Here is a 15,932-nt window from a genome sequence, read left to right on the forward strand (position 1 = left end):
TTTGCTTTATTTTTTTTTTGCATTTGCTTACCATTTTATTTAGTGTATATCTTGTTTAGTTTTTGCATTTTAGTGCACACCAAAACCATTTAGCGGGCACTCATGAAACATCTATGTTTTCCATGTCACATCTCTATGAGAGAACTTTCTGTACTGGTGTCTGCTGGACCTGCTCTCCTCCAAAGCACAGGGTTTGTCTGCTGGACCTGCTCTCCTCCAAAGCACATTTTTTTCAAAGAAAGTTATTGTAAATGAACCCTGTAATCACTTATCAGAGGAGGTTGTGATTTTGAAATAAGCTTTTCTTTTAAATTCCTCCTTTTATATACCTTTACTGCAGTAACCCAATACTGGTGTAAGCCCACCCCGGTGTGCATGTCCTGCATGGGTGGAGCCATAAAAGTATTTATAGTCTCTTTGGGCAGGGACCCAGGAGAATGGGAGAGGGACACTGTCTCTTTTTCTCCTCAAGGTGTGGGTCCTTTGTTGGATGGGGAAAAGCTATCTTTCGAGGTGATGAGTGCTATGGGTATCTCTGGTGGGTCTGTGTGCCCCTGGGACAGGAAAATCCCATGAGAAAGTTCATAAAGCAGGCCCGTTATGCAAAAAACACTTCAAACTCCAAGGCTGATGTCTAAAAATAAAGTTTACTTCCAGATAAGCAGTGGTAAATGGGCTCAATTCATTCAGTCTCGACCCCACAATTAATCTGTGCGCTTCAGTGGCATAGCCACGGGTGGGCCTGTGTGGGCCCACCAACTCAGAGTTACCCGGTGCCTGAGAAGAGAGACCCAATAGAGGGCCATCACAAAACTCATCCCATGCGGCCCGAGGCCTGACCTGACCTTCGCAGGGCCGTCACAGAGCTCATCCCACACGGCTCGAGAGGAGAGGCCTGACTGTCGCAGGGCCATTGTGGAGCTCAATACACACAGCCAGAGAAGAGGCCTTGCAGTAAGGAGGCCTGGAAGAGAGGGAGAGGCCCTGATAGAGTGTGTGTGTGTGTGTTGATGTCTGCAAGAGAGAGAGAGAGAGACATATTGGGAGTGAGAAGCATATGTATATGTGTGAGAGAGAGAGAACATGAGAGTGAGAAGCCTCTCTATGTATGTTTGAGAGAGAACATGGGAGTGAGAAGCCTGGTGTGCGTGTGTGTATTAAAGAGAGCATGGGAGTGAGAAGTTTGTGTGTGTGTGTTTGACAGAGAGCTTGGGAGTGAGAAGCCTGTGTGTGTATGTGTATATGAAAGAGAGCTTGGGAGTGAGAAGCCTGTGTGTGTATGTGTATATGAAAGAGAGCATGGGAGTGAGATGCCTGTGTGTTTATGTGTATATGAAAGAGAGCATTGGAGTGAGATGCCTGTGTGTGTGTGTGTATATGAAAGAGAGCATGGGAGTGAGATGCCTGTGTGTGTATGTGTATATGAAAGAGAGCATGGGAGTGAGAAGCCTGTGTGTGTGTGTGTATAGGAAAGAGAGCATGGGAGTGAGAAACCTGTGTGTATATGAAAGAGAGCATGGGAATTTGAAGCCTGTCTGTGTGTATATGAAAGAGAGCATGGGAGTGAGAAGCCTGTGTGTGTATGTATGATACAGAGAACATAGGATTCAAAAGCCTATTTGTGTATGTATGAGAGCATGGGAGTGGAGAGTCTTATGATTGAAAGAAAGCATATAGGTCTGAAAAACAGTTGGTATGAAAGACAGCATGTGGGAGTGGAAGCCTGCATGTGGGAGAGAGCATGTAAGAGAGCCTGTGTATGTGTGTGAGTAGAAACCTTAGTATGAGAGTGGGAATCTGTGGGTGTGAAAGCCTGGGTAAAAGAGTGTGTGAGAGTGAGAACCTGCATGAGAGAGAGAGAGCATGTGAGAGAACATATGAGAGTAGGAACCTGAGTGGGAGCCTGTGTGTATGTGAGAGAGAGCATGCAAGAGTGGGAGCCTGTGTGAGAAAAAACAAGTATTTGAGAGACTGCATGTGAGAGAGAATCTCTGTGTGTGTGTGTATGAAGGCGAAAAGAAAGAAGACAAGAGGAGAGAGAAGAAACAGAAAGAATAAAGAGACCTTGAAAAAGAAATTAGGCAAAGACAGACAAGGAGAACAAAGAGACTGGGACCAACCAATATGAAAAATAAGATCAGACAACAAAGATAAAAAAAACCAAATATTTTGACTTTCAACAATTGGAATTGTTTTATTATGTAATTGGATCTGATGTTTCTGTTAAACTTCTGTTACTTTTTACATTATGTATATTTATAAACTGCAATACATATACAATAAATTAATATAGATTAATAAGGTATTTTTAATGCTGGTAAATGCTTGAAATAATAGAATTAAAATATTTTAAAGCATCTCTTAGAGATCCATTGTCAGATGCACTGTAAGGCATTATTTATGAATAAGAGTACAAATAGTAGGGCCTAGGCTTGTATGTCAACTGCCCACCCATGTTAACCTTGGCCCCCCCAAAAAAATTCATTTCTGGCTACGCCAATGGTGCAATTTACAGTTCTTTCTCTCAATCTGTGCAGAAGCCTCCCTCACAGGGACCCAGGGTATCCCCGCTTTCCAGGGAGTGGAGGAGTGGAGGCCCTGGGTGGAAAAGGTACCTGCTTTGGTTGTGTGGCAACAAACCTCCAACCCTGGATGACAATAGGCAAACCAGTCTTGTCAAAGAGAGCTGTAAATCCTCTTTCTCTCCCCAGGGGCGAAGACTCCTGTGTGGTGTTCTCAGTGTTCTCAGCTGACTTGTTAAAAACAGTTCATAGACTCTCCTTGGATCCCTCCTTATGGGAGGAATTCTGCTGGAACAGCAGCTCTTGGTGCTCCTTTCAGGTAGGAAGGGGCAGCCAAACACTTCTACCTGAGTAGGGTTTCACCAGGTCTCCTACTGAGAAAATGTAAAACCCCTGAAAATATATCCAGAAGGATATCCCAACCAGCTAATTAGTAGACTGGATGGAAACCCTCCTGACCCTGGTCAGCTTCCACAGGCTGAGTTAGCCTGATTTTTCTTGACTGGGCCTGAAAAACAACAAAGGCTTAAGCTACTGAACTACCTCCTAACTCCACAAAACCCATACTGGACTGTCCACAGGCTCCCTCTAGGGAGCTGCTTAAAAAACCCTCTCAGGGGGACGGCCATGCCAGACCCTTCAATGGGAGGGGCTTCACTGAATGGTATCCTCCCCCTATAGACTTACACTGCTCTAGTTTGAAACAGAACTGACCCAGGGTTTACTGCTAACCGAAAATGGCTATCGGTTACACTGGGAACTTGACTTCTAAGTTCTAGTTCATAAAAAAAACTCTTGTAGTGACTTTATTGCTGTCTGATCTATGGAGCCAAATTCCTGTGGTGGCATGAGAAGCCAAGTTCAACTTGCACCATAGTAAACATTTAATATAAATTATTGTCCCTTTCAAAATATTTCTCAAAATACCACCTCATAGGATAAGTGACTACTGGGTTCATTCACAGTAACATTTTCAACAAGAAAATTGTACAGCAGCTCTCCTTTGAAATTAACGTTGCACCTCAAGAAGCTTAGAAGCTAACTGGAAGCCATTCTGTGCATCTCTAAGATAATTTTCAAAATTAATGTTACATAATCTTATTGCTTTTCTGTAATTTAAAGCAGGAGATACATTGCTATGAAGTTTTAAAAATAGAAACATACTTTCAGGGCCCGATGCGCAAAATGTTTTTCTCTTGCTTTGCATCTCTGGGTAAAATACTTAGAGGAAAATTTTAAGACCTGCGTGCATTTGCCGGCGTGTGCACAGACAGGGACGCTGCAATTTTAAAACATAGGCACGTATTTGCGCTTAGGCATGCATGAGTTAGAAAAATGGCGGTATGCGTGTACATGTGCACATGACTTTCTATTGACACGCAAATGCCAACTCGACTTTGAAGTTCACCCCAATAAAGCAGACGACATTCTAAACCCCCTAGCTAACTTGCCTCCCTGTTACCCTATTAGCCCCGATCCTTTAAACCCTGCTGACTAGCCTAGTTTTTGTTATTTTATTACTTACGCACCGTCCATGGCAAAAGACAGAGTTACACGGAAGTGGACCTCAGCACGCGCTTGTGTGCATAAATATGAGTAGTAGACTTCACGGTACAGACTTGGCCCGCACAAGCCCTGCCCAGACCCCGCCCCTTTTTTGAACTTTTATTTTGTGCACGTACCAGGAGAATACGGGCAAACTCTCGTGGTTTTTAAAATCCGCGCGGTGCGCACCAGGCCAAGTGGTGCGCGTAAATCCCGGCTTTGACGAGCACAGCGCTTTTAAAATCCAGCCGTTGTGTGCATATAGCCCATAACTGCACCAGAACTTGACATCCTGTATTCCAGGAGCCCTTGCACTGGGCAGCTGACCATATTACCCTGGGTGTTGGTACTTACTTGGTTTTGCATGGAACAAATGAATCTTCAGACTGATAGCAGAATCCGTAATTCATTCCTTTTGTATTCTTCCTAAAACAGTCATCTATGGCTACTGTTGCAGCTAAAAACACCCCCCCCAAAAAACAAAATACAAACATGTAAACCATATAAATACATGGAACATCAAGCTAGTGCACACATGCTGTATTGTACATTAAAATAATCAGATAAGCTGGGTTTATAAATTACTGGCTCTACCATTATTACAGAATTGAGCAATAAAAGTTCATAACACCCATGTGACTTGATATTTTAATGAGAAATGACACCAAGAAAATCTGTGGCGTTTTGTCTTCAGTAGCCTTCAGTCCAAGTCATTGTAACACATAGACCTCAATTTTGCAAAATTCCCGAGCCACATAAATGGATAAATATTGAGAAAGTGTTTGCCTATAGCAGTTGTAAAGAACCATAGGATTCCTTACCAGAAAGGCTGAACCAAGAGTCTGGGGAGGTCCAGAGCGATTAGGGAGTAGAAGTCTGGTAATGTGGGAGAAGGAGATGGTATGCTCGAAGCCTTTATAAACCCCCTTCCACATCTCAGTGTGTGGATTCTTGAGTTGTATTTCCTAAGTTAACCTAAAGGGCATCATTTCCTATGCTGTTTCAAGTTTATTATAGTTTCTTAGGTTAGGACTCTGGGATCTCTCTGAATAGAGACTGGGACAAATAGAAACAAAGAGCCTTATTCCAGTATTTTGTCCATGGTTTATTGCAAACCTTTTGGTTAAGTGAGAAGGAAGCTTTTTTCTTTCGTCCCTTCCTGCCTCTTATTTGAGGAAAATGAAACCTATCTGGTTCTCAAAGGAGAGGGCTGACAAAATAAAGGCTAAAAGAACAGCATTCAAGAAATATAAAGGATCCCAAAGGGAGGAGCATAAAGAAGAATATATGGTACAACTGAGAGAGATGAAGACAAAGTAATCAAGACAACAAAAAGTCAAGGAGAAGAAAGGATTGCCAAAGAGGTAAAGAGAGGTGACAAAACATTTTTCAGATACATCAGAGAAAGGAGAAAAGTTCAAAGTAGTATAATGAAATTGAAAGGTGAAAAGGATCAATGTGTAGAGAGAGATGAAGAAATGGCAGAAATATTAAACAAATACTTCAATATGGTGCTCACTAAAGAGGGCCCAGGAGGACTGTCGCTAGTTAACAAGAAACTGGAAGAGAGTGGAGTAGATGTAACTCTGTTTACAGTGGAAAATGTGTGGGAAGAGCTGGGGAAATTGAAAGTGGACAAAGCAATGGGGCCTGATGAGGTTCATCCCAGGACACTGAGGGAGCTCAGAGATGTGCTGGCAGGTCCGCTGAGTGACCTGTTCAAAAGATTCCCTAGAAAAGGGAGTGGTGCTGAGTGATAGGAGAAGAGCGGTGGTGGTCCCGCTTCACAAGAGTGGGAGTAGAGAGGAGGCTGGTAACTACAGGCCGGTTAGCCTCACCTCGGTGGAGGGAAAAGTAATGGAGTCACTGCTGATAAAAAAAGAATAGTGAACTATTTACAGTCAGGAGAATTGCTGGACCAGAGGCAGCATGGATTCACCAGGGGAAGATCCTGTCAGACAAATCTGATTGACTTTTTTGACTGGGTGACTAGGGAATTGGATCGAGGAAGAGCGCTCGATGTCATCTACTTGGATTTCAGCAAAGCTTTTGACACTGTTCCGCACAGGAGGCTGGTGAATAAAATGAGAAGCTTAGGAGTGAGTGCCGAGGTGGTGGCCTGAATTGCAAACTGGTTGATGGACAGAAGACAATGTGTGATGGTAAATGGAACTTACTCTGAAGAGAGAGCGGTGTTAAGCGGAGTGCCGCAAGGATCGGTGTTGGGACCGGTCCTGTTCAATATCTATGTGAGCGACATAGCGGATGAAATAGAAAGTAAGGTTTGTCTGTTTGTGGATGACACTAAGATCTGCAACAGAGTGGACACACCGGAAGGAGTGGAGAGAATGAGATGGGATTTAAGGAAGCTGGAAGAGTGGTCGAAGATATGGCAGCTGAGATTCAATGCCAAGAAGTGCTAAGTCATGCATATGGGGTGTGGAAATCCGAAAGAACTGTATTCGATGGGGGGGTGAAGGGCTGATGTGCACGGAGCAGGAGAGAGACCTTGGGGTGATCTGAAGTTGGCGAAACAATGTGATAAGGTGATAGCTAAAGCCAGAAGAATGCTGGGCTGCATAGAGAGAGGAATATCGAGTAAGTAAAGGGAAGTGATTATCCCCTTGTACAGGTCCTTGGTGAGGCCTCACCTGGAGTACAGTGCTCAGTTCTGGAGACCGTATCTCCAAAGGGACAGAAACAGGATGGAGGCGGTCCAGAGAAGGGCAACCAAAAAGGTGGATGGTCTTCATCGAATGACTTATGAGGAGAGATTGAAGAATATAAATAAGTACCCCTGGAGGAAAGGAGGAGCAGAGGTGATATGATACAGACTTTCAGATACTTGAAAGGTTTTAATGATCCAAAGATAATGACAAACCTTTTCCGCTGGAAAAAAATCAGCAGAACCAGGGGTCATGATTTGAAGCTCCAGAGAGGAAGACTCAGAACCAATGTCAGGAAGTATTTCTTCACGGAGAGGGTGGTGGATGTCTGGAATGCACTTCCGGAGGAAGTGATGAAGACCAGAACTGTGAAGGACTTCAAAGGGGTGTGGATCCATAAAGTCTAGAGGATGTGAATGAAGATAGGGTGGCTTGCTGGAATAACGGCTACTATCTGGAGATAATACCCTTATTCAATAAACATACACACGATTAATGTGACTCCAACATTGCTCTATGCTTCAATGGCAAGAGGAAATGTGGAAAAGAGGATTTGCATTCACAAAAAAGCGGGGAGTACTTGCTTGTTACGGCGGTTACTACCCCAAACCAAATAAGCCTGATACTTCACTTTCAATACATATCCAGTGTAGCTCTCTGCTTCAACGGAAGGGGGAATGAAGAAAAATGGATTTATATACAGACAACAACCATCAGGGACTAAATTACATAGCCTGGGTAAACAAATAAGCATGGGTGTAGCTTGCTTATTGCGGCGTTTACTACCCCTAACTGATTAAGCTAGATATTTCACTTAGATGCAGTTCCAACACTGTGTTATGGGACCGGGCAGTGCCCCAGTCCCTTCTCATGCCTCGGGGCCAGCCCGGCCAGCACGAACATCCCCGTGGCCGTGTAGGCCTGATCAGCCTCCTGCTGCGGCTCTCCCTGCGCGAGGGAGACGCCGCCGAACAGACGTGCTTGGCCCCGCCACATAGGCATGCGCGCACCCGGGGGCTGGAGCTTTAAAGGGGCCAGCATGGGAAATCTTGGTGGACGCCCTCGGATGACGTCAGACGCTGCAGGGTATTTAAACCCTGCAGCTGAGCCTAAACCTCGCCTTGCAATGAGGTTCACTCAGTCCCCTGAGTTGCTAGTTGCTGCTTTGGATCTTGGATCATCTCTTCTACTTCTGGCTTCCGACCCGGCTTCGTCCATTGACTTCGTCTTCGCTTCCGCCCCTGGTTTTGGTTTGGATTTCTGACTTCTGGCTTCTGACCCGGCTCCGTCCAACGACTCTGTTTCCAGCTTCTGCCCCTGGCTTTGGCTTCGGACCTCTGACTTCTGGCTTCTGACCTGGCTTCGTTCCTGGACTCCGACTTCTGCTTCCTCCGCCTCCTCAGGTATCCGGTTCTTGCTGGTCCAGGGGGTTCTCCTACATCCCAGTGGCTCGGGCTCCTCTTGGGGGAACCACAGGCTTCCGAGGGTGAAGACTCTTCCAGCCTCCTGGGCCCTGCCATCCTCATTGACCATCTCTTCAGCTGCTTCCTGGATCCTTGGTCGCATAGGGTCCCACCTAAGTCCAAGAGGTCTGGGTCCCTATGGACTCCTCCTGGGGGGACCTTGGACTTCCAGTGGTGAAGTCTTCTCCGGAGTCTCTCTTCAGCGCCGCCTCCCGGCTGTGACGCTCACTGTGGGTCCCCACAGTGCAACATCTGCAGTCTCAGCCAGCCCAAGGTTCCACGACTGTAACACACTGTTCTCTACATTAATGGCGGGGGTGGAAGGGAAATAGAACCAAAAGGTTACTAAGGTCCAAGAGTAACAGATAAGTATGAGAAAAAAACAAGTGCGAAAGCTTGCTGGGCAGACTGGATGGGCCGTTTGGTCTTCTTCTGCCATCATTTCTATGTTTCTATATGTTCCCCCTATGAGTGAACTTTTTCGTGCTGTGTTTCTGAGGACCCAAGGGCCCAGGGACTCAGTTGGGATATTTTGAGGAGGAGGAGCCCTCTTGCCTTAGAAAGTACATGAGAAGAAGAGGTGTCATCAATTAAACATGGACTCTCATCTATTCTTAGAGAGAAGTATTTTGAAGAGTGTGGTGTGAGATCTTGTACCATGGATGCAGGTGAGAGTAATCTGGGAAGAGTGAGAATTCTGGTGCCCCACTGGTGCCACAGAGTGAAAAGTGAGGAATAGACAGGACTACAGGACAAACTGAGAACTTTCTTTTATGCTGGAAGTAAATAGGGATACATTTTCTTCCATTTAAATGGGAGGATCTGGAGATTAAATTGCAAAGTGAGAAGGGAGTGGCCAATTTGCCCAAGGAATTGACAGGAGAAAATGGAGGACTTTTGCTGGAAAAGAGAAAAGGTGCCCTGGAAGAGATCACAAATGTTATCTTTGCTGGAAAAGGTCACAAATGTATTAAATCTCATTTTGTAACAATCAATTGGCTATTTTTTCAAGTCACTTTTAAAATCCATCAGTAAAATTGAGTTGGAATTCTTAGTTTCCAGTGTGATTATTATTGCTGTATTCATTGAGAGATTATTCATGCTGTTTACAGAGGACTGGAAGAGTGGTTTTGGGATGAGCAATATAAAAGGGCCTTGAAGTTAAGCTTCCCCCACAGGGGATCATGGACTCTCAAAATGGTGCAAGTGAGTAGAACCATACAATTAGGGCCCAAAACTGAGATGTGAGCCTTTGGGTCCATGATAGGGGTTTGTCCTGCCCAGGAGCTACACAATTTTTTTCTTTATGATGTGGCATGCTGACTGAAAAGGTACAATAATGTTAGATATCACACATGATTAAACTAGATGTTACAGTAGTCAGATATTATGTAGGGTCTGCAGGTTATTAATGAGTAGATGTAAGCAACATGTATGATGCTCCATGTAGTAAAATAGAAGCAGTCACCCATAGGAAACTACAATTTTACAACAGTCAACACTTTACTTGTTGGCCTTCAAGATTCATATCACTTCCTTCTCTCTTTTCTTGCTCCCTTTATTCCTCAGTCTCCTATGTACCCACACCATACCGCTTAGTGGTCCACCTCTTCAACATTTCTTTTAAATTATTATATCCTAAATGGATGATCTGCAGAATTAATATCTCCCTTTACCATTCTATTTTTCATGGGGCTTTTTTTTTTCCTATTCCTTACTCTCAAAGTAATATTTTCTTGCATCAGCTATTGTAACTATTCATCATTTTGTAATATGCCTGTGGTCCTTTCACTAAGATCTATGCTTCTTTCAGAAGAGGACATATTGTGATTGTCAGGGTAGTGAGTGGACTGAACCATGTGCTATAGTACTACTCTCTAGGAGTGGTCACTATGGTGCAGTACAGAGTGTTGGTCAGTAAAGCCTGAGTATATTCTTGTCAGAGGATTTGGAGGTGAGAGAGAGAGAGAAGTGCAGTCTCTGCTCTTTCTGCATTACTTTGGAGTTTGGGAAAGGGTAAAGCATGTCCCCAATGTCTCCAGAGTCCTTTAATGAGTTTAAAAGGCCATGCAGAAAAGTTCCTGTGGTGGTGCTTCTGATACTTTAAGTAGCAAATCCAACAGTGGGGGTGGAGAGCATCCTTGATCTGAAGGAGTAAACCTCTTACCCTAGGTCAGTGTTTCCCAAATTGTGTGCTGTGGCTGACCTGCCGTGAGAAGAGCTGGGTTTGAAATATTGAGCTGCCGGCAGTCTTTGTTGTTTCTTTCCTTCCTGCCTGCAGAATGTCCTTCTATCAGCAGAGGGAGTTAGAGAGGAGTGCATACCTGCTTCTGAAGCTACTATTTCCCTCTTTCAGGCCGACACAGTAAAGCGCGGCCGCGGTTACCCTGCTTCTAACCCGCTTCTAACTCACAATTTGGCCGCGTAAGTCCAACCCGCGATTCACTATCCTTTTTAACTCATCCTTACCGCTTCTTTAAATCACCGGGTAACCCTTTCCGCCCGCAGCATGTATATGAGATGTAAACGATCGGATTAGCTATTCCCTCCCATACAGTAACGTGCGCCCTGACTATTGCCTTTTTAACCTGCAGTTTTGCCGCGTGTTTAACCTGCTAACTTACTGCCTACCCTTACCCCTGCGTTAGTGTGGAGCGTCAGGTCAGAGAGGCAAAATTTCATGGGCAAACGACCCCCTCACTCCCCCGGGAACCTTACCCTGGCGTTAGTGTGGTGCGACAGCAATAGGCAGGCTCCGGTCAAAATCCCCCCCTCCTGAAGCAAGGCGCAGGGCGAAAATCGGCTCGACATGTCATTAAAACAAAAGTAAATAAAGTGTAATAAAAGTAAACTTACTGCATGTGAATTTTCTTTGAACAGTCCTCTCTCCCCTCCTCTCGAGGTGCGCGCTGCGGCTCCCCTGTCTCCTGGGGGCAGCCGGCGGCGAAAGTGGCTTCCAGCAGCCCCCGCCAGTGAAGGTGGATGAATGCACGCCCGGCGGCACGTACGGGCGTGCATTCATTCACTAACCTTCGCTGGCGGGCGTGCGTTTATCCGGGCGGGAGCCGGCAGGCATGCGTTCATCCGGGCAGGTGCCGGCGGGCGGGCGTTCATCCGGGCAGGTACCGGCGGGTGGGCGTTCATCCGGGCAGGAGCCAGCGGGCGTGCATTCAGCCAGGCGGAGGGAACCGGCGGTGAAAGCGGCTTCCAGCAGCCCCCGCTGGCGGTGAATGAATGCACGCTTGTGTACGCCTGTGTACACCTGTGCCTGCAATTTGGGCGCTCAATGCGTGACGTCATTGGGCGCTCAAGGCAGTGCATTAGCGAACGCTGACGTCACACGCCGTGACGCCAAACGTCGTGACGTCATGCCTTGAGCGCCCAAATTGCACGCACAGGCGCACATTCATTCACCTTCACCGGCGGGGGCTGCTGGAAGCCGCTTTTGCCGCCGGCTCCCTCCACTTGGCTGAACGCACGCCCACCGGCTCCCGCCTGGATGAACGCATGCCCGCCGGCTGCCCCCGGGAGCCACGGTCCATGCCTCGGGAGGAGGAGAGAGAGGACTGTTCAAAGAAAATTCACAAGCAGTAAGTTTATTTTTATTATACTTTATTCACTTTTGTTTTAATTTTCGCTCTGCGCCTTGCTTTGGGAGGGAGGGAGAGAGGACCCGAGCATAGGAGAACCATCCACTTCTTGGTACCTGTCATTTCAAATGTCATTTGTGTATAATTTGTTTTTATTGTCTCAATGGGCAGACATGATACAAAACAAGTCAAGAGTAAGTCAAAATAACCAAACAGATCTAATACAGCTCAAACTCCGTAAAATGGAAAACAACAATATACATCAGGGATAGTCATCAGACAATCTTGAACAGCGCAAATGGACACCATTGAGACCATTTTACCCTTAATATGGTAAATACAAATCCCACCGTCCTTCTCCTCCCTCCCTCCCCCCCCCCCCTGCTGAAGTATATTGCAGATCAAAGGAACACAAATAAAGGTAAAACATATATGCGCCAAATAATATATGGATCTGGGAACAAAAACAACCTAGAAAGAGAAAGAGAAATCCACTATACATTGGTGCATGTAGAAAGTTCACTACCCTGACTGGACACAAGAGGTATTCCACACTAAGGAGCTTTGTTTATCCAACCAAGCGTGGAAAGGCGCCCAAATGTTGTGGAAAGCTGGCACTCTATTATGATGTATGGCTGTTAATCGTCCCAGCTGATAATAAGAAAACACTCTCTGTTGTACCCCAGCTATGGTTGGTGCCTCCCGCTGCTTCCAATGTAATGCAATTTCTGCTCGGGCTGCAATAAAAATTTGCAAAAGCAATTTCTGTGTCGGAATGTTATGTTCTGCCAACGTTAGGCCTAGTAGAGCATGCCAGGGTTGGATATTACCACCCACTGAAACACCACCTGCCAGAAGGCGCAGATCCGTGGGCATGACCACCAAACATGGTAATACGTGCCCCTCTCTCCACATCCCCGCCAACAGAGATCAGAGATAGATGAATAGAACCTATGTAATGCAACTGGTGCATAGTGCCACCGGAAAATCATTTTATAACAGTTTTCTTGTAGCCCCGTCGATATGGAGCATTTGCGAGCCATGGTGTAAATGGTATCCCAGTCACTATCTTCCAACCGAATCCCAAAATCAGCTTCCCACAGGGCCCGGTATCTGGGCTCCCCAATCCTAGTGTTATTGAACAGTGTATATATTTTGGAAATAATACCTTTGATGGTGGGTGCATGCTGGCATAGAGTTGCAAATAAGGTATTAGTAGTGCGCACCTTGTGCAAACGAAGCCCTTGATTAATAAAAGAACGGATACCCGTATAAAGAAAAAAATCAATAGCCCCCTCCGAATGTAAGGCACATAGTTGGTCTCTGGTCATCATGCCCCCTTGATGAAGGACATGACCAATGCGCATAAGGCCTGTACCCATCCAGCGTGTAGTGGCCCTTGACCTCACCTGAAAGGGGAGTGCTGTATTGGTAAATAAGTGTGTCATTAGGGAATAACTCTCCCCACCGATCAACAGAGGCTTCCATCTACGCCAGATGCTCAGGGTGGTACATAGAGCGTACGGGAGAGAAATGATAGGGCCCCAGGAAGTGCGTGGTTGCCACGGTAGTGCTGAAATTGGAAATTTGCCCAGAAATCCTTGTTCTATGTGTACCCATTGCGGCGTCTCAACTGTATTATGTAAAGCCACAATCGCTCGCAATTGTGCCGCATAATAATACCAAGCTAAGTTAGGCATATGTAAACCTCCCCTGTTCTTAGGTTGGTATAAAACACGTCTAGCCACCCGCGGAGGCCTTTTCCTCCAAATGAACCCACAAAGCATTTGCTGCCACTTCTTAAGGCACGTAGCGGGAATATGAATAGGTATGGTAGTGAAGAAGTAGAGGAAACGCGGCAAGACATTCATCTTCACTATAGCAAGTCTCCCCATCCAAGAATGAGTGTGGTGGCCCCATTGTCGAAGCTGCTCCTGTAATTTAGCGACTAAGGGTTTATAATTTAAATCAAACAGTTTATGGTTGTGGGGTCCAATCTTAACTCCCAAATATTTAAGGGAGGAGGAATCCCATAAAAATGGAAAGCTTCGCCTAAGGTCCTGGACCTCACTGGGGGGTAAAGTCAGATTGAGCAACTCCGACTTGTCATAATTGACTCTCATGCCTGACACCGCTGAAAAGCTATGTAGCTCGTCCATCACTCCCTGCAAAGAGGTCCGTGGATCAGTCAAGGTTAACATGATGTCGTCTGCAAATAGGGAAATTTTTGAATGTACCGAGCCCCCAACAATACCCCGTATGTGTGCAGCTGCACGAACTCGAATGGCAAAGGGCTCAAGGAACAAAGCAAATAACAAGGGCGATAACGGGCAGCCCTGTCTGGTGCCTCTCTGTATGTAAAAAGGGGTGCCATACCCGCCATTCGCCTTCACACGCGCCTGTGGATGATCATACAGTTTACGTATCCATAACAAAAAAGAAGTCCCGAAACCCATGGCCTCCAGAGTTTGAAAAAGATACTCCCAATGAACAAGATCGAAAGCTTTTTCAGCATCGAGTGCTAAAAGTACTGCCGGTATACCCTTACGCTGGACCACATCCACTATGTCCACTATCCGACGGACATTGTCCGCGGCCAGCCTGCCTGGTACGAAACCCACTTGGTCGGTATGTATCAACCCAGGGAGCAGTCCGTTAAGTCTGGCTGCAAGGACTCTAGCCAATAATTTCAGGTCGATATTTATGAGGGAGATGGGTCTGTAAGAGCTGCACTTAGTGGGGTCCCTACCGGGTTTTGCTAAAACAGTAATACCTGCTGTATTACTATCATTGGTGAAAGAGACATCCTCTAACAGGGAGTTAAAAGCAGCAGTCAGAGGTTCCACCAACAGGGTCGCAAATTTCCTATAGTATAAACCAGTGAATCCGTCCAGCCCTGGCGCCTTCCCCGGCCTAAGTTTCTTGATAGCGGCCGCCACCTCGCCCTGTTCAATAGGTTTATCCAGCCCAGCTTGTTGATGCTCAGTGAGCCTCGGAAGCTGTATATCTTCCAAGTATCGGCCAATGCTTTCCCCAGTGATATCAGTGTCTCTAGCATAAAGTTCAGAGTAAAAGGCAGTAAAAGTATTTCGGATGTCCTCTGAGGAAGTGATAAAATGCCCAGGCGTAGTCTGTAATTTAGGAATCACCGTGCGGGCCTGTGCCGATTTAAGTTGGCGAGCAAGAAACTTTCCCGCCTTGTTCCCCCCTTCGAAGAACTGCTGCTTCAAGAGCATAAGTTGATGACTAATTGCTGTATCCTCCAATGCCCTCAATTGATCCCGAATCCTTACTATCTGGCTATATGTCTTATTGGATTTAGTGCGGCTATGGGATTGCGATAATATGTGTAACTCCTGAATCCACTGTCTACGCAGGCCTTCCCTCTGTTTATTGCAATAGGCCGCCCTTGCTATACATGTCCCCCTGACCACTACCTTAGAGCACTCCCAAACCGTTAGCGGAGACATTCCCACCGTTTGGTTAGTGACAAAGTAGTCCCTCAATAATTGCTCCACTTGGCCGCAAAAAGCTACATCATTAAGCAGAGAGTCATTAAGGCGCCAAGACCGGAACCCCTTATCCGTCCCTGCAAAAGTACACGTAAGCCATATGGGAGCATGGTCGGACCAGGTAATAACATCTATGTCAGTTTTGGCAACCAATACTTGTAAAGGTTTAGAGAGAAAAAAGTGATCTATTCTAGTATAAGTGCCGTGTGCGCATGAGAAGAAAGTATAGGAGCGAGAGGTTGGAAAGCGCTCCCTCCAGATATCCACCAACTCCCAATCTTTCAGAAATTGAATCCACCTTCTACGTGTTGATTGGTCGAACAATTTCCCGGAGCTGGAGTCCCTAGATGGGTTCTGTACAAAATTAAAGTCACCCCCCAGAATGAGATCACCCTCTAAGTGTTGATGGAGGAGAGTATGAAGCACATCTATGAAGGAGGCCTTCTGTACATTCGGGAAGTATACATTAAGTAGTGTATACACTTGCTTTCCCACTCGCAACTTAAGTAAAATATATCGGCCCTGGGGATCATAAACATGAGCTAGATGTTCATGTACAAAAGTGTGTGCTAACAGCACCCCTACTCCTGTATATTTTGAGGTTTTTGTACTAGCCGCCCAGTGCGCAGCAGCA

At 46.0% G+C, this 15,932-nt stretch overlaps 1 protein-coding gene across 2 annotated transcripts in view; it reads right to left on the reverse strand.

The window, feature by feature from the left end:
- LOC115092793 (zinc metalloproteinase-disintegrin-like batroxstatin-1) overlaps window positions 1-15,932 on the reverse strand; it is a 201,580-nt gene that overhangs the window by 51,735 nt on the left and 133,913 nt on the right. For both annotated transcript variants that reach the window (XM_029604111.1, XM_029604112.1), the window contains one exon: window positions 4,422-4,524. In XM_029604111.1, the coding sequence (XP_029459971.1) occupies window positions 4,422-4,524 (103 nt within the window). The remainder of the gene's footprint in view (window positions 1-4,421; window positions 4,525-15,932) is intronic.

Source organism: Rhinatrema bivittatum, chromosome 5 (assembly GCF_901001135.1).
Source record: "Rhinatrema bivittatum chromosome 5, aRhiBiv1.1, whole genome shotgun sequence".
Lineage (NCBI taxonomy): Eukaryota > Metazoa > Chordata > Amphibia > Gymnophiona > Rhinatrematidae > Rhinatrema > Rhinatrema bivittatum.